Source organism: Spinacia oleracea, chromosome 4, assembly GCF_020520425.1.
Source record: "Spinacia oleracea cultivar Varoflay chromosome 4, BTI_SOV_V1, whole genome shotgun sequence".
Classification (NCBI taxonomy): Eukaryota; Viridiplantae; Streptophyta; class Magnoliopsida; order Caryophyllales; family Amaranthaceae; genus Spinacia; species Spinacia oleracea.
Window position 1 is genome coordinate 9,551,793 of NC_079490.1, and position 26,124 is coordinate 9,577,916.

Consider the following 26,124-nt stretch of genomic DNA (forward strand, 5'->3'; position numbering starts at 1 on the left):
TACCAAAATAATGATTAATATGTTAATGTAAAGATGTCCTCTCCTACACATTAAATTATACTCCTTGTGTAGTTTTAAATCTATGTAAAACTATTATTATAATTAGTAAACCGTGCATCGCACGGGTACTATACTAGTTTTATTCTAGTTGTGCATTGTTCGTCATAATAATTACGGAGTAATGTTGTTTATTTAATCATAGGAGATTAGGAGCCCTTTAAATAGAAAAATAAAATAAAATATTGATTTTAAAATAATTTATATAGTTCCTAATTTCCTATCCATAAAAAAAACGAGCTGGAATCCTAAATTGCACTATTGCAGTACAAAGTGGGGCACGTGGCAATTGCTAAGCACCTTAATTGTTTCCCGCCAGAAATGAAAGGCCACGACTAGAAGTCTAGAAGTCTAGAACGGGGATTGTTTAGTTTCATCTTCTCCCATCAAAAGTCTAGAAGTCTAGAACTCTCACCAAAAGTCTTTCCCCCCAAAAAACCTCGTCGTAACCCTAAACCCTAACACATTTCAATTCATCGACGGTAATCAATTGCAGAATTCTGGACCAGGTCAGTTTCATACTTCTTACTCTATAATTCTTTGACGTTTTCTTTCTTTAATTTATATATGACAATGTTTTACAGAATTGCGAAATTGCTAATTTTATGTAGTACTAACATTTCAATACAATTTGTTTCTTTTCCCACTTTAGTTTCTGATTCTGATCAAGATTGAGTAATTCTTCCTTGATCTTGCTTGATTGTTCTTGATTGTGTGCTATATTTGGATTAAAACTATACTAATTGTTGATTAAACTTGTTTTAAGTGTTTTTTTTTTGTGTTCTTTTGTACAAATTCAAGAAATTTGTAGTTGTTAGTTGTCTCGTGAATAATTTTGGTATAAATTGAAGATGATGTCCCCGAAACTATTATTTTGAAGATCCTTCCAAAGTAGTTTTTGATTGATCGAAAAACAATGTTTCCCAATTTGACTGATTGGCGATATTAGGGAACAATTTTATGTTATCGATAGAATAATTTAATAGATTTAAGTAGATTACATCCACAATGAGATGGTTTTCTGTGACGAAAAAAAGAAGACTCCAATTCGGGTAATTCTAAGTTTATTTGGAGATAAACATAACAAGAATATCAACATGTCCAATTCAAATGGTTGAATATGAAGTGGGAAATATGATTTATTAACCTTCAAAGAGTTTGCTTGTTAGATGAATCTCAATATATATTTGCAAGATACTCCGTATGAAATTTTATAATTTTATAAACACATTAAAGGATACTGATGAATCATGTAATGCGGAGTAAGTTATATCAGAGATAAAATATGTAGAGTATCACATTATGTGCTTGTTTGGTTGACTCAAAATGAAAGTGAAAGTTCTTGGTATTTGGAAAACAATGAATTTGTTTTGTTGACAAAATTCCTGTGAAGTTTTATTTCCCGTAAAATGAAGGAATTCACTTGCATTGTTTCTCCTAGGTGAGTGAAACTTCACATGGGAATTTCTACTTCTCATACACAACCAACCTGTTTTGTATACTTCACATGAAATAGAACATCATTACCATTGAACCTTCCTACAATCAACTGAACGACCACTTGGTTATGCAAAGGCAAAATGATTAGATTCTCGCAAGTTGGAACACTTGTTCTGTTTTTTGTTTCGATTAGATGAATTTTTTTAGAGATTATACCTTCTACTGCGTGTTAATAAATTGTGAATTTTTTATGGATAGGTATTTTTTTGTTTCCTTTCCTTAGGAAAACATGTCAGGGCCATCTAGGGTTAACAGAACTGACGAGGAGCGAGCAGAAGATGCTCGACAGGGCTTAGCAAAGTTGATATGTTACCATAAAATGGCACCACACACGATCTGTAGTGGAGGTTTGGTAGATTTAAATTGTGACATCAAGCCTGACCTGGTTTCAAACTTCAATTTTGAGATCCTTGAGCGTAATTGCTTGAAATTATACAAGGCAGAGCAATGTATCGCGAAGGAAACTTTCTCAAAACTTGCTGGACAAATCAGTCTCTCGGTGGATTTACTTGCTCACGAGAAGCGAGGGGATCAATATCTTTGCTTAAGTGCTCAATTCATCGATGCTGATTGGAAACTCCGAAAATGGGTTATTAAGTATTGTGGTGTTTCCAATATGAATATGGACCTGCCATCTGAAGCCATTTTGAAGTCTCTGAAAGAGTATGATATTGAGACCAAAATACTCTCTTTGACTGCTGCAGGAACTGGTGACTTGGCTGATATTGTGAAGGAAAATGTTCAAGAACGGTCGATGCTCCCAATGGATGGTCAATTGTTTCATGTGCATTGTAGTAGTGATATCATAAGCCGTATGGTTAAGAAAGGATTTGAGGAGATTGATGAAATCATTGACAAAGTTAAATTGTTAGGTGGGTCCAAATCACCGCCTTTATGGAATCTTACAAGCTCTATGCTTTCAGATGCCTTTACAAAATTTTCTAAGAAGGAACGGGAAAAGGTCAGGAAGATTTGCGAAATTGCAGACAGAATTTATGAAATAACTGAAGCATTATTTGAGTTTAAGAGACCAACACCTAATCTGTTTCTACCACTCCTTCAGGAGATTCGGGCTTACCTTGTTCAAGAGTCGGGCAGTTCAGATGCATTTGTTAGTCTTGTGGCACTGAAAATGCTCGAGATCTTGAATAAGTACTTTGATGATATGTGTGAAGTGCTTTCTATTACTGCCCTTCTGGATCCACGTTACAAAAGGAATTTCATAGAGTTTTGTCTGTCTGACTCGTGTGCAACCACTGTTTCGGAGAACCTTTGCGAGGTATATGATGGCTACGTGGTGCAATGTGATCAAAAGGAGTATCTATTGAGCGATTCAAGTAGAGAGTCAGGTGAAGATGATGATGAGGATGGGGATGAGGATGAGAAAAGGTCTAGAAGACATGCCAATAAAAAACTTCGTAATAATCGTCTGGAAAACCTGAACGTAGTAAAAGAGTATTTCCAGTCAGTGCAATCTGAGGATGATGAATCTCAATGGTCAGATTTGGATTTGTATCTTGAAGAGCCGGTCTTACCGCAGATGGAGAACTTCAGCGTGTTGCACTGGTGGAAAGAAAACGAGTTCAAGTATCCTCAGCTTTCTAGGATGGCTCGCGACTTCCTGGCTATTCCTCTGTCTGTTGCGACTGGCTCTGATGCATACTACACTGAGCCAAGGGAAGCTGATTGGACATTGTTGTCTTTGAAACCTGAACTGATGAATGCCTTGAAGTGCACTAGGAGCTGGAAATTTGGTTATGTAAAAAGTAATATAAGGTACTCCCTCCGTCCCTTAATACTCGCACCGTTTCGACTGAATATCTTTAATTATATATTATAAAAACTTATAAAAAATTTAATATTTTGAAAATATATATTAAGATGAAGCCAACAATATATTATATACTAACATTTATTTTCATATACTATAAATAAAATAGGGTCAAAGTGAATTATGTGAATAGTGCAAAAAGTCAAAACGGTGCAGGTATTAAGGGACGGAGGGAGTACATATGCTGAATAAACTTGGACTACATACTAGATTTTATATGTTTCATTATTTCTAACTGAACATCCCTCTTGATTTTTTCCTGCTGATGCAGCTCCTCCGAGGCTCAACAGAACTTTTTTGCGGCACTCATGAGATCATGAGTGGAGCTGTGGGAGAGTACAGGTATAGAATGATAGTCTATGAAACTTTTAAGTTTTTTTTACTTGACGACTTCTGCTGATTTTTTTTTAATTGGTAGGAAATGAACTACTTGTATCAAATCAAACACGATTTAGCTGAAGTTTTTGTATTGGCATTGTAGATATTGATATGTCTTGCCAGTTGCCACTGTTAGTCGATATTGAAGCTTATTTCTAGTATTTTTCTCTGGAAATTTTTAGTCAGCAAGAAAACTTATTCGTTGCAACTATCTATTCCAATCTTACTTTTTACTTCGTAACTTGTACGTATGTGCCCATATCAAAAGAAAACACTTACACGTATTTCATCCTAATTTTTTATGAAAGCACGAGACCGATAAGGTAGTCATAGAGGATGATATATCAATTCGATATTGTGTGTTGGGTCATGAGTTGTGTCTAACATGACAGATTTAGAAATTGAACTAAGGACAGTCACTATAAAAAAATTCATGGAAAATTGACTATTATATCCGTCTATTTTTGTTCTTTACGTTTGATATTATTTAACGATTAATTAATGTGCGTTGAGATTCATCTATTCTTTTATTTAAACAAAGTAGATTACGTTTATTTTTAATATTTTCACTTTTATAAAAAAAATATGACATTGAGAAAATGGGAAAGATTTTATTGTCCAAATGTAAAAGTGTGAGAGATTAAATGCATCTATGAATTTAATTGGTTAAAATAATCCTTAAACACAAATTTTTATAGAATATTAATGCATTTGTGTGAAAATATAAAAAGAAATGTAAAGAACAAAATACGCCCGAAATGAAATACGTAAAAAACAAAAAGAGACGGAGAATACGAATTAATGAAAAATGAGCTAAAATTATACTCCGTACTTTTTTAAGTCACTGTACTCGATATTCATAAGCTTTGCCATGACAATCGATAATCTAAGCATTGAAGGAGACAACCGGATGGTCATCAACACAGTAAAAGGAATTTGGAAAATTAAGTGGAAGCTCCAATTCGTCATTCAAGATATACAGGATATTCTCAACTTCTTTGACAATTGGAGTATTAAGCACGTTATCGGGAAGCTAATTGAGCAGCAGATTGAATTGTACATATTGGTCCTCTAATTATCAACACCATATGTATTGATAAATCTTGTAATAGTCCACATTTACTTTCCATTTTAGAATGTGATTATGTAGGAGTATCACTTGTACGGAGGGAGTACGAGGAGTTTTTAATGTACTATTCTTCTTACCTTAAATTATAAAAAACATGTGTTTTGCCACGAGGCCCGCGACCACGAGTATGTCAAAAGTATATCACACTAATATTTTTTAGTCCAGTGGTTAGGACTGGAGATTTTTGTGTGGTTTTAAAAAAAGAAAAATAAAATATTTCTCCCGGTATCACTGTTACTAGAAATTACCTTTTGTGATTTTTATATTTTAATTTTAGTTGTGTAATAAACAGAAAATTGAAAATAAAAAACAATATAGATTTCTTCATTCATTATTCTCTCTTCTCAAATCTTTCACCCTTCCATGGAAGGAGACAACCGGCAAGCAACCACCAGGTTTTCCTTTCCGTCTATCTCCCTTTTGATTTCCCAATATTATTGCTGATGCTGGTTGCATACTTGCATGCAAGAGCGAATTCCTCAATTGCGATTACAGTTTGTTACGATAGTATATACGGAGTATATTATGTTAATATTGTAATATTCTAGGATATATGGAGTTACCTAATTAGCCTTCCTATGTAATATATATATATATATATATATATATATATATATATATATATATATATATATACGAAGTTCATTAATGAGAATATTAGAATTTGAGCGTTATTTGTCATGTTATCATGAACCTATGTTTAAAACCCTATTTTTTTCCGCAAAATTTTTGACATAGCAGTCGTGAGTTGTGTGAGAGGAGTTCTTGTTCATCATCACCATGGGCAATGATGGAGACAACGTACCTAAGGTGGAACCAACCGTCGACCTTGACTACTACCTAGGGTCAGGCGACGAGCCATGCATTGTTATCACCCCCATCAAACTTAGGGGAGCATCGAACTACGACGAATGGGCTAAGGCGGTTCGACGTTCGATGATTTCAAAATTTAAGTTTGGCTTTCTTGATGGTTCTGTTACGGAGCCTATGACAGACGCGAACAAGATGAAGCATTGGATTGCGGTTAATTCAATGGTAGTGTCGTGGATAACTAATACCATTGAAGAGACTTTATGCTCCACTGTGGAGGTTTTTGACATTGCACACGAGTTGTGGAGCCATCTGAGGAAACGTTATTGTGTTGTTACTGGCACCCGTGTCTGCCATATTAAGATGGCATTGAGTGGGTGTAAACAGGCCACAACAGAAGTCACAGAAGGTGTCACAGAGTACTACGGGAGATTGTCGAAGCTGTGGAAGGAGTATGTGCAATATGCACGGGTTCCACGATGTACGTGTGCTGGCTGTACATGTAATATTGCAAAGCAGGTGGGCGAGATTTGTGATGAAGATCATATGCACTATTTCTAATCGGCCTACAAGATCACTATGAAGCCATATGAGCTCAGTTGTTGGCTCAATCGCCACTACCGTCCCTGGACGAGGCATATCAGACTGTTATAAACACTAAGAATATGCGTGCCAAAGGAGCTAACGGGAAGGGGAGCGTCATGGCTTTCAAAGTTGAGACCAAGGGTCGCACAAGGTACGGAGACACGAGTGAGAGGTTCTGTCAACATTGTAATCGTGAGGGTCATGAGGAGAGTAGTTGCTATCAATTGATAGGTTTTCCAGAATGGTGGGATGAGAAGAAAATAGGTGGAAGAGGTCCTGAACGTGGTGGTAGAACTTCTGGCAGAAGAGGAAAGGGTGGTCGAGGGTCTGTTATGATGTGACTAGTAGTGCAGCAATTGTTGCTGGCAGTACGTCAGGTACAGGGGTGCAGCAGATACATGGAGCAGGGACATCAGATAGTCACGGTCTTGTGGGTGTTACGAGTGATCAATTACAACAAATAGTCGACATATTGTCTAAGCCTACACTTAAGTTTCAAGGTAACATAGATTTAAGATGGATTATTGACACCAGAGCCTCAAATCATGTGACGGGTGATACTTCGATTTTGAAAAATATCAAAACGTGAGGAAATTGTTCGATTGTGTTACCGGATATGGTCAGTCGGCAAATTCAAATCAATATGGCTCTGTGATATTGGATGTTGGATTAATACTTGATAATGTTTTATTTGTGCCAAAATTAAACTGCAATTTAATTTCTATAACTCAATTAAGTGACGAATTAAATTGTTCTGCTCAGTTTACTAACAAAATATGTGTTATTAAGGACCGCTCGCCGAGGACGGTGATTGGCGTGGGTGATCGACAGGAATGACTATATTTTTTCCGAGGAGTTCCGCGAGTACGGGTGTTTGCAGTGGAATGTGTGGTCGACTTGTGGCATCAACGAATGGGACATCCGTTAGAGAAAATATTGAAGTTACTCCCTTCTGTGAGTACTAGTAGTAGGAAGAATAATAAAGTTTGTGATGTATGCCCGTGTGCAAAGCAATGTAGAGAGAGTTTTCCATTTAGTGATAGACGTGCTAGTCGAATGTTTGAATTAGTTCATATTGATTTGTGGGGTCCCTACAAGACACCTTCGTCTTGTGGAGCGAGATATTTTTTGACAATTGTTGATGATTTTTCTAGGGGTGTTTGGATTTACTTAATTAGCAATAAAACAGAAGTTGAGTCGATGTTTTTTTAATTTTGTTGCAATGATCAAGTGTCAATTCAATCAAGTCATCAAGATTGTTCGGAGTGATAATGGGACTGAGTTTAATTGCTTACAAGGATATTTTTTTTAAACATGCCATGTTGTTTGAGTCGTCGTGTGTTGGCACCCCCCAACAAAATGGGAGGGTAGAGCGACACCAACATATTCTGAATGTACGTAGCAAGAGCATTGCGTTTCGAAGGAAATTTGCCTCAGAAATTTTGGGGAGAATGTGTTATGGCCGCATGTTATTTGATCAACCGAACACCCACTCCGCTTCTCAATAATAAGACGCCTTACGAAATGTTATTTGGTAAAGCGCCTTCTTATGTGCTTATTCGTGTTTTTGGATGTTTGTGTTATGCTTATAATTAACGGAGTAAAGGAGAAAAATTTGAGTCGAGAAGTAGAAAGTGTGTGTTTCTTGGGTATCCTTTTGGACGGAAAGGGTGGAAATTGTTTGATTTGGAGACTCGGGATTATTTTGTCTCACGAGATGTGAAATTTCACGAACATGTCTTTCCATATGCGGCTGTCTCAAATGGGTTGATGGGTATGCAAAATGAGAATGGTGAGACTGATGTTGTGTGGGAGAATGATGGTGTGTTTGAGTGTTGGAAACTAGTGTCTGATGTTGTGAAGGCAAGTGATGTGCAAGTAGTTGCTGCCTCTGCAGTAGGTGGAACAGACGCAACAGCTGTGCAGGGGGATGGTGCTCCTGTTGTGCAGCAACTGCAGCAACACAACAGTGTTCCAACTGCTTCTGTTGTGCAGCAACTGCAGCAACACAGCAGTGTGCCAACTGACCATGTTGTGCAGGATCAGCAGTTGCGACATGATGTTGCATTGATGCAGTGTGTGAGCGAGGCGCTGCAGGTGACAGGCGAGGCGCAGAGCGCAATGGGCGAGGCGTAGGGCGCGTTGGGCGAGGCGCTGCATGAGGCAAAAGGTGAGGCACTGCATGGAACTGTTGCGTGTGTTGTCCCTCTTGCTGCTGCTTTCACCGATTCCTGTCCTGCTACAGCTACCAGTGAACAACCACGACAGATTGTGGTGAGTACAGAGCCTACATTGGAGACCGAAAATGAGAATGTGAGATCGGGTGACGTCACGGGAGGTACGGAAATGAGGGAGGAGGATACCGAGATAGGAAGAGGGAAGCGTAAAAAGTAGGGATGAAAATATCTAGTGGATGATCCATTAACCCGATCACCCGCTATAATTAAACGGGTGAAAACTCGGATTAAATGGATGAAAAGCGGGTGATGGGTGACGCGGGTGATGGATGTGGGTCGGACGGGTGATGTATTTTTGTCCATCACCCGATCCACACCCGTTTATCACCTGATCCGTCACCCATTTATTTTAAATATATTATTTGTATTACTATTTAAATATAAAATGTGTTTATAAATCCATTATTTATTAAAGTTAGTGCTCATTTAATTTTTTTTGGTTATAAGTTATGCGTGATGAGAACTATTTATATGTTTCGTAATTAAATGTACGTATATAACCTTTTTTTTTTAGTTAACTATTATGCATATTATTAGATGGTGAATTTTTAATACTTAATAATTTTCACCCGAATATCACCCTATCCACCCGGTTCACCTGTGGGTGATGGATGGATAAAATGCGGGTGATGAGTAAAGCGGGTGACGGATGAACCGGGTGGAGCGGATGAAAGCGGGTGATGGATGCGGGTGATGCTCCACCAGATCCGAATCCCACCCATTTCCATCTGTTATTCCAGTAGGAACACGCACAAGAGGGGGGGGGGTGAATTGTAATTAGAACTTTGATAAAGTTTCTTGCGGAACTTAAGAAACAATCAAGGAACTGAGAATAGAGAAGACAATAACAACAATTGTGAAAACTTCTTGACACTAATCAAGAAGAGAATTCTTTTATTATAGTAATGCCTCGATTACAATAATCTCTCCAACACAAGTTCCTCTCAAACTTGTGTTCCTCACAGTAATCTACTCTGATTACAGCTCTTTCACTTCTCTCTCTCAGACTTAAACTCTAAGTCTCAACAAGATAACTCTATCCTTACTAATACCAAATACAATTCGTGTTTGGATAACTCTAGATATTAATGATGCTTTTGTGTATATATGTCACTTAGGAACTTAGGATTAACTAGGACACAAACTGTTTTTAGAAAAATCTTTGACAATGCGTTTTTAGGAAAGCAAGAACTCTTAGAAAGTTTGTGTGTTTTTTTTCAGAAAACTTCTTGGCCTTATATAGAGTTTTGTCCTTAGGGTTTGTTCCCTTCAAAAACTCAACTGCCAACAACTGACACTTTGATTTTCACGTCCCTAGACTTGAGGAACAAGGGGAGACCACTTCCCACACAACTTCCTCAACTGCTGGACGTGTTTAAGACTATGTCAATCACTGAAAAATGTTTATTTATTTTGTCAAAATAAATAGGAGAAGTTTTAGGAAGATAAAAACTGTTTTTATTTAAGTAACAGAATGTGATGAAAATCTTATTTTTATTAAATAGGAAAAGATATTTTATTTAAAAGTATTTTCCTTAAAACTGTGTTGCTTGATATTTTTGACAAAAACACACGAGTAATCCAAGTTCCTCTAGTTCCTTATATACTACTTAGCATATTAATATATTACATATAGTCTAAGCAAGATAAACTACCTAGACATATATGTCTTTCCTTTGGTGAGGCATTCAACTCTGAAGCTTCACTTGTTCCAGCTCAGGAACAATAATGAGTTCCTCTTATGTTTAAATAGGAACTCGTTGCCATGAGTCTGTAATAGTTCTTGTGGATATTCGGAACTCTTGATATGTAACTGTGTTGCTCCTCTTGTGACTTCAGACTGGAACAAATACAACTTCCAGCTCTGGAACTCCAGTGACTGTTCCAAGTGTACATCAGGAACTTCACCAGCTTATTCAAGTTCCTATCCTAATAGAAACTTGGGCATTTACCTGTTCAAAGTCATTTAGCAACCATAATTAGGAAGTTTGCAATATGTGTGTGTCATCAACCAAAACTTAGGAACAACAATATTCCCCCTTTTTGGTGATGACAACACTTGCAAACTTTTTACAAAGAGAGTAAGTACAAACAGGAACTTATACAGACTATTGTGAAACAGAACATAAAAATTGAAAAACAAAAGAGAAAGATTAAAGAGAAGAAAGAAAGAAAGAAAAATAAACTTACAGAGAGATTCAGAGAGATTGATGCAGGAACTGGGATTGAGTGTGCCTTGGAAGTTTGCACCCTTGACTTCCCCCTGTTGACATCAACAAAAAGCATAGCACGAAATATAGCCATTCCAAACACAGTGCCCCACGATCAACGTTTGGCAAGTTAAGCTAGCCTCAAAGTATTAAGCCAACTCATACAATAAATTGAAAGCAAGCAGTAATGATCAAAACTAGAAAGCACAGATATGTGTAACCAAGCAAGTCAAAATAAGATGGAACAAATACCCAAGTTTGAAAATTATACAAACCGAAAGCAAATTAAAAAGATTGTTCCATGGCAAAAGATAAAAGAAACATGGGATAGGGTGATTTAGGCTTGGGATGGGGAACCAGAACCAGCAGTTTCTTCTATCACAGTCTCCTCAAAAGATTCCAGATTGTTGATCTTGGTGAGGATTGTGGCACGAGTTGCATTGGCTTGTTCTGAGTAGTGGTGAAGATTGTTTTGGAGAGTCTTGACACTTGTAACCAATGCACCTATGTGGGCCTGCATTGAGCTAATCCTGTGATCTGTTCCCTCCTGTAGTTCCACCAGACGAGCAACTGTTGCCTTCAGCTCCAATATCTGATCATCCTTTGTGTTCCAGGCACCCCCATGATCTTGAACATGTTCCTGTTCAGATGGAACACGACGAGCTTTGGACTTTTTGGAGGATCTGGGTGTCCTTTTTCTTGGCCCAACAGTTTCAGGCAGTTCCTCTTGATTCAGTGGAACAACATCCTCCTCTATGGGCATCTCCTTGACATCCCCTTCCTCATTTATTTCCATGAAGACAGGCCCTCTTTTCTTGTTCTCCTTCATTGCCACCCTCAAGCTCTTTCTTTTTCCTACACTCTTCCTGTTCCCTCGAGATAAAGGGACCTCTATTTGTTCGAGTTCCTCCTCCTCCTCCACTTCTTCTTTAACTACAGTTCCTTCCTGATCTTCCTCATCTTGTTTCTCTTCCTTTCCAGCCCTAATGACTTTACCCTGAACCACTTTAAGATTTAATAGATGGAGCATTTCAAGTTGAAGGATTTGGGTGGATTTTAAGGGAATCACAAAGTATGGGCTAAGGTCAACTGAGAAGCTTTTGAAGATTTCTGTAAGAAGGGAGGAGTATGGAATTTTGAATTTGGGGATACAGGTGGATAAGTGTTTGATCATGATTGCAGGAAAGTTTATGGGAATTTTCCTTTCAAGACAATACATGAGACATGCATCAAACAGACTTGCTATGTTCCTTTTCTGAGTTCGAGGAACTACACCTCTCCACACAATATTAAACAGTAATTTTTGAAGAGGTGAAAAGCAGTTGTGTGAGGTGGAGGTGGATACTTTAGAATCTCCTCCAATGGAACCAACTATATCTTTCTCATCTACATTATCTATGGTCACTGTGATTTGACCTTTGAGCCACATATCAAAACCCCTATTGGGTGTACCAAACAGCTGTTCCAGATAAGAGGCATCAAATTCGATGCGAGTTCCATTCACTTTACTTGAACATACATTATCAACACATGCAAAGTTCTTGCAGAATTCTTTCATAGCTTCAGGAATTAAGGGGGATTTGGCATAGGTACTCAACAGACTTACCCATTTTTGTTGTTCAAGGATTTCCATCAACTCTTTAAATTTCGTGGCTTCACACCATGTTGAGTTGATTGCGAACCCCTCGACCAGGTTGTTTTCCTTTGCAGTGAGTTTCTTGGACCCTTTTGCTTCCCCCTGAGTTTGAGCATTCTCCTCTGTTTCCTCGATGTTTTCACCAGAAGCTTCCACTCGTCGTTTTTTGGATTTTCTTGTGGAGGATCTAGGGTTTGAGATTGGGGATTTCATTTCGATTTCAGTGTCGGTTTGTTCCCCCTGAGTGATTGCGAGCATTGGATTGTGGGATCGAAGAGGAATTGGCGATTGAATGGGTGAGGTATCCATGGGAACTGGAGATGAAGGGTTTCTCTTTCGTTTGAGGGATGTGAGATCAGTGTTGTTGCTTGTGAGAACCATGGTGGAGGTTTTTATAGGTGAAAGGAGAGGTGATGTCAGTGGAGAAGGCGTGTGGGAGAGAGAGAAAGGGGGTTGCATGGATTGAATGTGGAAAGGGAAGAGTTTCTCCTATTTATTGCCAATGGAACCGTTCCAAACATTCTTTGAATATGGGTATTCGGTTTTGAATTTTAAAAAATAAATAGATAAAAATAAAAGGAAAATGTAAAAAAAATTGTGTTTGACTTTGACTTGCTTAATTTCGTATCTCTGACTTAACTAGTTTGAAAGGAACTGCTTACCTTGCTCATTTGGAGTGTGAGTGAATTTGCCACGATGGTAAGCTTCAACTATGTTTGCACACAAGATTTTGTGTTTGTAATAGTCTATATGTTGTTAGGTTATGATTCATATGACAGTTCATAAATCATGCGGAAAAAACCATAAAGCCAGGAAACATATTATTTACACATAATCATTTAGCATAGTTTAGATGCATACTCTTTGTTGCGTGCCTTCCCTAGCTGCGCCCGAACCGAACAAGAACAAGTCTTTAGGACTCCAAGTGTCGTCCCTCCGTAGATAGTCCACAGCACGTCCGGATCCGCCTTAAGATTGACCAACTAGAATCGCGCTTAAGGTTCTAATATTTTCGGTTAGGTAGGCAAGAATATTGGCTGATTTTTCTGCTTAAAAATCTTAGTTTTGAATACTTAAAACTTGTGTATAAATAATGACCCCTAGGCCTTTATTTATAGAGTTATGGAAAAGGAATCGTAATCCTAGTAGGATACGAATTAATTGAAATTAGAATCCTACATGAATTCTATTTAATTAATTTATCCAATTAGGAATAGAAATTTAATCATACACTAACTCTTGTAGTTTTAGGAATCACGCATGAGCACAAACTCACACACACACGACAGCCACAAGGGCTGCCCATGCGCGTGCGAGCAGCAGCCCACGCAGCGCGGCCCACGCATCCGTGGCCTTGGCGCGCGCTGGGCCTGCCTTGCGGTAGGCCTAGGCGCTGCCTTGCCTGGGCTTGTGGCGCGCGTGCTTGCTGGGCGATGGCCCGGCTTCGTGCTGGGCCTTCGTCCGGCAGGCCTCGTCCGATGCTAATTCGTACGATACGCTTCCGATTAAATTTCCAGTTCCGGAATTTATTTCCGATACGAACAATATTTAATATTTCCGATTCCGGAATTAATTTCCGTTTCGAACAAATATTTAATATTTCCGTTTCCGGAATTATTTTCCGATTCCGGTAATATTTCCGATTCTGACAATATTTCCGTTTCCGGCAATATTTCCGATTCTGGTAATATTTCCATTTCCAATAATATTTTCCGATACGTACCATGTTTCCGTTTCCGGCAACATCTACGACTTGGATAATATTCATATTTCCGATACGATCCATATTTCCGTTTCCGGCAATATCATCGTTTCCGGAGTATTCATTTCTTGCCTGTGACGATCTTAGCTCCCACTGAAACCAAGATCCGTCGGTTCCGAATATTCATAGATGGAGTATTTAATGCCATTAAATACTTGATCCGTTTACGTACTATTTGTGTGACCCTACGGGTTCAGTCAAGAGTAAGCTGTTGATTAATATCATTAATTCCACTTGAACTGAAGCGGCCTCTAGCTAGGCATTCAGCTCACTTGATCTCACTGAATTATTAACTTGTTAATTAATACTGAACCGCATTTATTAGACTTAACATAGAATGCATACTTGGACCAAGGGCATTATTTCCTTCAGTCTCCCACTTGTCCTTAGGGACAAGTGTGCATTTCCTAATTCCTTTGTCGCTCGATGCTTGCTCTTGAACATAAGGTAAGAGTTGTCATCCTTATTATGTCCAGAGGTGTTCCTCGGTTTCAGAGTTCAACTGATCAAATAAACAGATAATCATAGCCTATGATTCATCCGAGCACGGCCATGCATTTCACAGTTTCTAGCTCTCCGAGTGGCCTTGTACAACTTTTAAGCATCTCTTCCCGATTTATGGGAGGACAATCCCAATCTTGCGATCTTGAGATTAGACTTCGTTTGATAGGTGATTACCTGAGCGTTGCCTTTATAGCCTCCTTTTACGGTGCGACGGTTGGTCAACGTCAAAGCAACCAGTTCTCAAACAAGTAATCTCAAATCACTCAGGTATTGAGGATTTAGTGTCTAATAATTTAATGAAATTTACTCATGACAGATTTTCATCTCTTACAGTAAAGTTTCATGGGTCTTGTCCGATACTAGTCTTCCCAAAGTAAGTATCTATGCAAATGATTATGACATTGCCATGTCCACATAGTTCAAGAAACAGAACTACTAGTCATCTTGCATTCTAATCGTCTAACGTTTTCTATGCGTCCAATTTTATAGAAAACTCCGATTAGGGACCATTTTCAATCTTTGACATTCAAGTTCACTTGATAGACATTTCTTAGTCACAGGACTGGTCCTGACAGTCTATCTTGAATATATCGTCAAATTGAAGGGACTCATCATTTAATACTAAACCAAGATTAAATGGAATATGAAAATACATTTCATATATGATAAATGTTCAACCCCAATGTTTTACAAGCATGGGCCTCAAACCCATCTTCTAAAACAGTTCATGGAATTCAAAGCTATGCTTGATTTCCAGTGCTACAATGTGAGTGTTGCTTCTCACTTGTTGCATAGGTTTAGTTATCATGCTTTGCCAATCTTAATATCCTTTTATCGAATGTTCTTCGAGATATGATGATAAGATCTTTTCGAGTTTGTTTATTATGTGATCTAGTCTTTCTTACTTCGATGGTGGTTTTACTCATTTTGCAATGAAGAACCATCAAGTTAGTAGACGTTTTTCTTGCTTCAAGAGTGGTTCTACGCATTTTTCAATGAAGAATCATCAAGCCAGCAGATAGGTGATCTACCCAAGTTCAGTGAAGAACTTTAAACAACCCTGTTTTATTGCTTCTTAGGCAATAATTACTTTTACTTCAACTTTATAGGTTGCTAGTGATGCTTTGTTTGGAATTACTTATCCAAGCAGTTCACAGATATGTGGAATACTCTCAACTATATCTTAGAACATAGAAATCATTATTTTAATTTCCCACGCAACAACTCATGGTCTCCAACCCATGTTGCCATTTCAAAACACGATGCTCTATAGCTCGTCCTTGTCAATGGTTAACTCCAAAGGGGTCTTGCTTGATCCTTTGCCAGTGTTTCTGCGTGTAGCATCAATATTTAGCATATCTTTATTTCCTTGAATCAAGAACTATTCCTATGTACCTTTTCAAGTACCATAAGTATTCTTGATCTCAATCTAGTTGATCTTCACTTAGATCAATAGAGATTGGTATATGTTCGTCATGGCTAAAGTCATACGATACGTTTTTGGCGATCCTCATATTATATCATACATGATAAATTCTTTTGCAGAATAATTCCCAATTGAATTCTATTCATGTAACTTTAGCTTATTCAATTTCAGCAGATACTGAATCCAGCTAAATTCTTTGACATATAATATAGGTTAAGAATCTCATTTAGACTCTTTGATGTTTAACTTAGTAAATGCTTATACATAGTTCAAACATCCTTTACTTAGATTTATTCACATGGGTCGAATATCTCCAATGGAGACTTTCGTGTTTGATTTAGTAAATGCCATTTTATCCAAAACAATATCATAAGATTTTTGTAAATAGATCTTAATACCCAGTATGTACTAAGTTTCGCCATGGTCCATCATTGATGAATTATTTCAAATCTAAGTCATTAGCATTTGAATGTTATTTCACAATAGAGAGATATGTGTGTAATACACATAGGACCAATTAAGTTTTAAGTACTCCCACTAAACTTCTTATATATCTATAAGAATCATGTACATTTTATGAAACTAAAATACTTATTAGCTTCACTAAAATACATTTCTAATTCCCAATTGCTTGCTTAAATCTGTACTTAGATTTCATAAGCTAGCTTTCCTTTTCAAGCATTTATTTGGATCCACAAATCCTATGACATACCATGTACATAGTTTATTCCAACATTTGATTGAGGAATACGTTTTGTCATCCAATTGCCATATGTACCAATATGCAATCATTGCTTGAATTATAGACTTAAGCATTACGATTTTGCATGAGGTTTCAACACAATCCATGCCATGAATTTGCTTGTAACCTTTAGCAACTAATCTAGCTTTGTGTGTGAACACAATTCCATGTTTGATGGTTTTTATCCTTAAAACAAACTTGCAACCAATAGGTGTGAAACTATTCTTGCAAATCAACAAAATTTCAATTTTGTCATCAAAACATTGAGTATGTTTTATGGCCTCTAACCATTTAAAACATTTGAGTCTATATATGGCCTCTAACCATTTTAGGGAATCTAGGTTTCGTCATAGCTTTCTTACAAGTCATAAACTCATTAATCTACATGATAATAGTTTGACTGCAAGTTGTAGGTTTCTTCACTATCGAATAGAAGAATCTCATAGTTTCATTGACCAGAACTCTATGTTTCCTTACTATCTAATAGAAGAATCTCATAGTTCCAGTGACTTGAACTCTATGCCTACTTGGGTATAGAACATCAAACAATAGAATATCAACAGGCACTTTGAGAGTCCTTTGAATATTCTATTCTCCTTGAAGCACTTGTAAAGTCTTCCAAGAGATGTCTATTTTTTAAAAGCTACTTCTAAAGTCCTTTCAGAATAAGTTCGGATTTTCTGAAGCACTTCGAAAAGCTTCCGGAATGTCCGTTTATGTTTGTTGTTCGCCTCGAAAACTTTCGAGGTCTATTTTCTCCCACTTGTCATTTTGGAAACGAATCTCCAAAAGGACATTATTTCGAGCAAACAAACATTATGTTCTCAAAAATTCGTGGTAGAAACAATACCCTTGTGTCTCATTTGAATAAATCACAATGAAACATATATCTAGACTTGGGCCTTAGTTTGTTGAATAACAAACACTAAGCTCCCACTGAGTTTAGCAACTCTTTAGATATATATAATTGAAAAGATATCCTGAAATTATTTTCAATAGCTTTGACGAATTTGGTTTAGTTTGGTGGTAGTTGAGCATTTTGTTTTAGAAATTATAGGAAAAGTCTTTATGATTCATCATTGATCGAATCAAGTACTAATTGACTTTGATCATTCCAACGTAGATATGCCATATCTTATGGAGCTAGATTGTGAAATTACAACACACAATCATTGATGATCATATTTGGTCTCAAGTAATCATCAACATGATCTAACCTAGATCTTTATGATTTCTTGCCGAGTGGATTTTATACTTCTGAATCTTTGAACTAGCCAAACAGATTCAACTTATATCACATTTGAGTAAATAGACCTATATTCACTCAAATCCATGTGAAATAATAAAGTCATAAAACCTTTCTTTAGCTTTGAACTCTATCGTCTAGGCGTTCTAACAATAGTTCATATTCTTTGTTACTTTCAACAAGTAAGACTAGCTTGTCTTAAGTTGATCTAGAAATCAACCAACTTTCAAAAGTCCATCAAAATAGAGCTTATGAATGTTAACTTGTTGATATGGTCTAAGCAACAATGCCAAAGATTAGTGGAACTCAAATCAAGGGTTTGATTTGAACCTAGTAAAGTTCTTTAAAGAGTTGTTTGTTTTAATCAAGCATATTGACTCAACCAGTAATTGACCATTTCATTCAAATAAACAAACAAACAAGCATTGTTTTTGTTCTTCTGAATGTGAGTCTTTCTGTGTTTGAAGCAGAAAATTTAGGTATGCTGATTATGGAACAAAATAGCCATTAAGTTCCAGCCTTTGAAAGGACTTAAAACAAACTTAGATGACCCTACAATTAATGTAGCATTGCCATGCTTCATTTCCCACTTGTAGGTCATTAGTGTATCCTAGCTTCCATTGTTTGAGTTATTACCGAAGTAAGAATCTCAAGCGGTATATGATACCAAGGAAGTTTGAATGCTAGGTCACTTCTCTTTAAACATAAACTTATAGGTAGAAACGGAATCGTAAATTCCTTTCATTTGTTCCTCGTTTTCCTATTTCTTGTACCCTTTCTTATAGTCTTAAGAATTGAATTCTTTAGTGTTGACTTTTATACTTTGTTAGACATGTCCAATGTCACCAACAAGGTTCTTTACATTTAATTTATGTTGAATATTAAGTTTCAACTAGATGATCTTACCAGAAGCTTCTAAAGTTCTCTAAGCATCGATCTATTCGAATGTCTAGGGACTAGACTCATTCGAGAATTAAATGGACAAAGATATTAGGTTGTTAATCATTGGTAAAGCTGAGCGTATTAAACTCAATGCTTTATGATCTCAAAACTACATTGTATTTTGAATTCACAAGCACCAATCGGTTTGCCATTCGACTTTGATACTCGAAAACAACCATAAAAGTCGATATAAGAAACGTACATTTTAAATTGCTCACTTTCTCTCATTTCCGTGAATCGTTCTTGGATTCACTACCGATCGAGGAAATTTACTGTTACCTTTCTAAAAGGATTTATTGCAGTGCAAGATATTTAATTATAAACAATAATTAAAACATACATTGAAGCATGCAAAGTCTAAACATTTATCATGAATAATAACTTGAAATTAAAGCAACCATGCAATTCAAACAAGTTATTAGCATTTTATTCGATTTTATTGTTCCGGCAGGTGTGAATAAAATGATTCCAAGATCCTAAAATCATTGAAGAACTAAGCACAGTTTGTCGACTTAATCCTAGAACATCTTAGGTAAGCAAAAGCCTTTTGCTAATAGTCTAGAAACTATTCTTGGTTGATAGGTACGTCTAAGAACTTATTAGGTAAACCTATCGAATTTGCCACGACATAAAAGGACTCCTTACTTATATCGTTGAGTTTCACCAAAACTAACATGTACTCACAATTATTTGTGTACCTTGCCCCTTTAGGACCAATAAGTAACACCTCGCTGAGCGAAAACTATTACTAGATTGATGTAAAGGATATCCAAGCAAGTGTATATTTTGGCATGGCACCTTTTAACTCAATTTTTAAGTTTGGAACTTAAGGCTCTTACTATGTTGGTTAGATTTTAAGTGAACTAAAATCCTTAATCATGCAACATAATCAAGCTTTTGATCTCATGCATTTTAAGACATATTTAAAAGCAATAAATAACTTAAAACATGCATAAGATATTTGTGATCTAGTATGGCCCGACTTCATCTTGAAGCTTTGACTTCAAAGTCCGTCTTGAAAATCTCCGTGGGAGGCACCATTTTCTTCAAATAGGATAAGCTATAACTAATTACAACTATTTGATGGTTCGCAGACCATATTTGAATTGAAAAATAACTTTGGTCCTTTAGACCAATTACATTCAAATTAATGGTACGCAGACCATATTTTCTATCCTATTTGGGCCATACTAGTCACTTCATAACCTGCAAAACAGTACATATACAATATATACCATTCACCCATTCATTATCATGAATGGCCCACATAGCTGGTTAGTAAAACACATTATGTATCACGTAAACATTTGCAGCAATTAATCAAGGGCACCAATAATCTACCAATTATTCAGTCCTTATTAATTCTAATCAAGTTGTTTTAACCTTAAGGATTTGTAGACCTAATCAAGAGTTTATGACTAAAAAGCGCTCCCACTTAAACCAATAAATTCATATGCTTTACCAATTTTAAACATAAAAATGTATTTCTAGTCTAACCGGAAACATACAAATTTAATTAAAATTTAAAGCTCATATCAATTTATAATTGAATCCAAAAATTTAATTCAATTTCAGTCGTATTTAAATTAATTCATGATTTTAATTTTAGTAAAATAATTAGAATAAATAACATTTATTATAATTATAATATTCAAAATTAAAATCCAAGAAAATAATTCAAATTATTAATTTTAAAATTAATTAAAATTACGTGAACTGAAATTTTCAAATTAAACATTCAAAACGATCTAATCGTAACGCAAACACCCTACGCGTTGCACGCCCATGGGCCGTACGCACACAGCCATTGCTGGCCATGTGCGCGCAGCCCATGCGCTCGTCGCATAGCTGCTGCTTCCCTATCGCAAGCCTCCGCACGCACTGATGCTCGCTGCGCGCGCCAGCGCTCATCGCACGCGAGCTATCGCTCGCAGTGCGTGCGCGCGACATCGCTCGCTGGGCGCGCGACATCGCTCGCTGGGCGCGCGAGCCATCGCTCGCTGCGCGCGCGACATCGCTCGCTGCGCGCGCGAGCCATCGCTCGCTGGCGCGAGCCATCGCTCGCTGGGGCGCGACATCGCTCGCTGGGCGGGCGACATCGCGCGCTGTGCGCGCGAGTAATGCTGGGCGCAGCGCTCGTGGCACGCGAGCTTGCGCTCGCTGCGCGCGAGGCTGCGCGCTCTTGTGCGAGGCAGCGCGCGCTGTGGCGCAGCTCGCTTGCTGCCCACACGCGACTGCCTTGGCTCGCCCTTCGCCCATGCCCATTCGTTCATTGCTCGTGGCACACGACACAAGGCAGGGCTGCTGCCTTGTGCTCGTGCACTACGCCCTTGCTCATTGCATTCGTGCCGCACGGGCGACGAGCTCCTTTGCTCGTCGTCGCATGCCCGCATTATACAACACCCCTTAAGGGTAACACGAAGCGTCCATTGCTTCGTGCGTGCAAGTTTTATGAACGAATCGCATAAAAATTTAAAATTTATATTTAAAATTAATGACAAATTAATAAATAATATTAATTTCATAATTTTAGGGCGAAAAATCGAAAATTTATTATCCAATTGATTTCCGATTGTTATGGATTCAAGTCTAGGTCATAAAAATTTAAAATTTATCGTAAATTTACAATTTTTATGGTGGTTTTTAATCATGGGTTTCTAATTAAATTACAATTAATTATGAAAATCAAATTAATTCTAAATTATTCTAATTTTCAACAAATTAATCATAATTACAAATTAGATTGCATAATTAACAAGACTAGGCATTCAAACTTGTTAAACATATGCAGTAGGTCAATCAAAAATTCAAGATTTATCAACAAGAATCGCAAATATTTAATTTAACATCTTAAATTTACAAAATTTTGCATTCGAAAAACTAAAACCTTCGAAAAGTCATAGTTAGGCTTCGAATTTGAGAATTCTGGGTTCGGCAGAAAAATGCTATTTTTGTCAAAATTTTAGAATGCCTTTTACATGCGGAATTGACACAAAAATCACTCGATTTGGATGAGTAACGAAGAAACTGCCGAAAAACTGCGTACGTATAATTAAATAAACGCAATTTGCAATTAATTAACAATTACGAAAATTAATCACCCCTTTTAATTCTTGCAAATTTGTAATATTTAACCATGTTCATGCAATTTAGATTATGAAAATAATAAGGGGCTCGTGATACCACTGTTAGGTTATGATTCATATGACAGTTCATAAATCATGCGGAAAAAACCATAAAGCCAGGAAACATATTATTTACACATAATCATTTAGCATAGTTTAGATGCATACTCTTTGTTGCGTGCCTTCCCTAGCTGCGCCCGAACCGAACAAGAACAAGTCTTTAGGACTCCAAGTGTCGTCCCTCCGTAGATAGTCCACAGCACGTCCGGATCCGCCTTAAGATTGACCAACTAGAATCGCCCTTAAGGTTCTAATATTTTCGGTTAGGTAGGCAAGAATATTGGCTGATTTTTCTGCTTAAAAATCTTAGTTTTGAATACTTAAAACTTGTGTATAAATAATGACCCCTAGGCCTTTATTTATAGAGTTATGGAAAAGGAATCGTAATCCTAGTAGGATACGAATTAATTGAAATTAGAATCCTACATGAATTCTATTTAATTAATTTATCCAATTAGGAATAGAAATTTAATCATACACTAACTCTTGTAGTTTTAGGAATCACGCATGAGCACAAACTCACACACACACGACAGCCACAAGGGCTGCCCATGCGCGTGCGAGCAGCAGCCCACGCAGCGCGGCCCACGCATCCGTGGCCTTGGCGCGCGCTGGGCCTGCCTTGCGGTAGGCCTAGGCGCTGCCTTGCCTGGGCTTGTGGCGCGCGTGCTTGCTGGGCGATGGCCCGGCTTCGTGTTGGGCCTTCGTCCGGCAGGCCTCGTCCGATGCTAATTCGTACGATACGCTTCCGATTAAATTTCCAGTTCCGGAATTTATTTCCGATACGAACAATATTTAATATTTCCGATTCCGGAATTAATTTCCGTTTCGAACAAATATTTAATATTTCCGTTTCCGGAATTATTTTCCGATTCCGGTAATATTTCCGATTCTGACAATATTTCCGTTTCCGGCAATATTTCCGATTCTGGTAATATTTCCATTTCCAATAATATTTTCCGATACGTACCATGTTTCCGTTTCCGGCAACATCTACGACTTGGATAATATTCATATTTCCGATACGATCCATATTTCCGTTTCCGGCAATATCATCGTTTCCGGAGTATTCATTTCTTGCCTGTGACGATCTTAGCTCCCACTGAAACCAAGATCCGTCGGTTCCGAATATTCATAGATGGAGTATTTAATGCCATTAAATACTTGATCCGTTTACGTACTATTTGTGTGACCCTACGGGTTCAGTCAAGAGTAAGCTGTGGATTAATATCATTAATTCCACTTGAACTGAAGCGGCCTCTAGCTAGGCATTCAGCTCACTTGATCTCACTGAATTATTAACTTGTTAATTAATACTGAACCGCATTTATTAGACTTAACATAGAATGCATACTTGGACCAAGGGCATTATTTCCTTCATATGTACCATGATTTTTGCTTTTGCCTTAGAGGAACTTCAATTTGGCAATTACCTTAGCTTGATCATTCCGAGTTCCATTCTCATTTTCTCATGTTTCTCTCTGTTCAAAGGCTTAGTTAAAATATCAGCAATTTGGTGATCAGTTTGGCAAAAATCTAATTTGATCAAACCTTTCTCAACATTATCTTTAAGGAAATGGTGTCTAATGTGGATGTGTTTGACTCGGGAATGATGAACTGGATCTTTTGAAATACAAATAGCACTAGTGTTATCACAATAGATAGGAACACAATCATAGATAATACCAAAATCTCTTAGCTGTTGTTTTATCCATAGAATTTGTGAGCAACAAGCTGCAGCAGCTACATACTCAGCTTCAGCTGTGGATAGAGCAACAGTGTTCTGTTTCTTGGAACCCCAAGAAACCATGCATGGACCTAGGAACTGTACCATACCTGATGTGCTTTTTCTATTCACTAAGTCACCTGCATAATCAGCATCCGCATATCCTCTTAGCTCGAAAGATCCACTTCTTGGATAGTATAGGCATAGGTCATCAGTTCCTTTGAGATATCTTAGTATTCTTTTCACCGCAGTTAGATGGGACTCCTTTGGATTCGATTGAAATCTTGCACATAGTCCTACACTAAAAGAAATGTCAGGTCTACTGGCCGTTAAATATAATAGTGATCCAATCATACCTCTGTATTTCGTTTGATTCACACTTTTCCCATTTGGATCAGTGTCTAATCTGGTAGCAGTTCCCATGGGAGTGTGATTTACTTTGGCTGATTCTAGCTCATATTTCTTTAGGAGTTCCTTCACATACTTTTGTTGGTGTATCATGATTCCCTCCTCGGTTTGCTTGATTTGTAAACCAAGGAAGAAATTGAGTTCCCCCATCATACTCATTTCAAATTCACTGCTCATCAAGCTTGCAAAATCCTTGCACAAATTTTCATTAGTTGCTCCAAATAATATATCATCAACATAAATTTGAACTACTAACAAGTCAGTTCCTCTAGATTTTAAGAATAAGGTTTTGTCTATTCTACCTCTTTTAAAATCATTTTGAAGGAGGAACTTTGATAATCTCTCGTACCAAGATCTAGGGGCTTGTTTTAGTCCATAGAGAGCCTTATCTAATTTGTAAATATGATTTGGAAATTCGGGATTTTCAAATCCAGGGGGCTGTTCCACATAAACATCTTCCTCTAAGAAACCGTTTAAGAAAGCACATTTAACATCCATTTGATAAAGTTTAAAACCCATGAAAGCAGCAAAAGCAATTAAGATTCTAATGGCTTCTAATCTAGCAACAGGTGCAAATGTTTCTTCAAAGTCAATACCTTCCTGTTGGTTATAACCTTTGACCACTAACCTTGCTTTGTTCCTTATGATTGTTGCATGTTCATCTTTCTTGTTCCGGAACACCCATTTCAGCCCTATCACCTTCTGGTGCTTTGGTTTGGGTTCCAAGTGCCATACCTTGTTTCTTTTGAATTCATTTAATTCTTCTTGCATGGCAATGATCCAGTCAGCGTCTTCCAGAGCCTCAGTGTGATTTCTTGGCTCAAATATGGAGAGGAACGCGTGGAATGCGCAAAAGTTCCTTAGTTGTGACCTTGTCTGAGTTCCTTTTCTGATGTCACTCACAATGAGTTCCATTGGGTGGGACTTTTGATGCTTCCAAGGTTTAGGTTAAAATTGAGCTACTGGTGTTGTGGCATTTTCGTCAGTTCCTTCTATGACCTGAGTTCCCTGTTGGTCATTGTGGGGTTCCTCTGGTGTTGTTTCTGGATCTTCTTGGTTTTCTGCTTGTTCCTCTAGTACGGGAACTTCTTGATTTTGTTGAGCAGTTCCTCTGGCTGTGTGTTTTCTTGGTTGGAATTCCTCATCATTTTCTGCAGCACGAGATAAACCAATCTCGAAAAATTCTTGTTCCTGTACTATGTCAGTTTTGTTAGATTCATCAAATATTATATGTACACTTTCCTCAACACACATAGATCTTTTGTTATGAACTCTATAAGCCTTGCTATTTAAGGCATATCCTAGGAACACTGCCTCATCGCTTCTTTCATCAAACTTCCCCAAGTTCCTTTTTCCATTGTTGTGGACAAAACATTTGCTGCCAAAGGCTCTAAAGTAAGAGATGTTGGGTTTTATACCTTTTAGTAGCTCATAGGGGGTTTTGTTTAGGATTGCTCGAATCATAACTCTATTTATAATGTGACAAGCAGTATTGACTGCTTCAGCCCAGAAGTTCCTAGGCAGGGAACTGGCTATTAGCATGGTTCTTGCCATGTCCTCTAAGGTTCTATTTTTCCTCTCAACAACTCCATTTTGTTGTGGAGTTCTGGGAGCTGAGAAATTGTGGTCCATACCTTGTTCCTTGCAGTATTCATCGAATTTGTAATTTTCAAATTCTGTTCCATGATCTGATCTTATATGGATCAGTTGGTGACCTGTGGTTTTCTGGATTTTCTTTGAAAATGTAACAAACTCATCAAACGTTTCATCCTTGCTTGTTAGAAATATGACCCAAGTAAAGCGAGAGTAA

General features: G+C 37.5%; 1 protein-coding gene across 5 annotated transcripts in view; it reads left to right on the top strand.

Annotated features, from left to right (window-relative positions):
* Positions 1-348: 348 nt before the first annotated feature.
* LOC110780589 (zinc finger BED domain-containing protein DAYSLEEPER) overlaps positions 349-26,124 on the top strand; it is a 42,313-nt gene continuing 16,537 nt past the window's right edge. For 2 of the 5 annotated variants that reach the window (XM_056826625.1, XM_056826626.1), the window contains exons 1-2: positions 349-566; positions 1,756-3,333. In XM_056826625.1, coding sequence (XP_056682603.1) covers positions 1,787-3,333 — 1,547 coding nt within the window. In that variant the 5' untranslated portion in view covers positions 349-566; positions 1,756-1,786. Of the gene's footprint in view, positions 567-1,755; positions 3,334-3,659; positions 3,975-26,124 lie in introns of those variants that run through there. The other 3 variants (XM_056826624.1, XM_056826627.1, XM_056826623.1) reach the window with 3 other exon arrangements.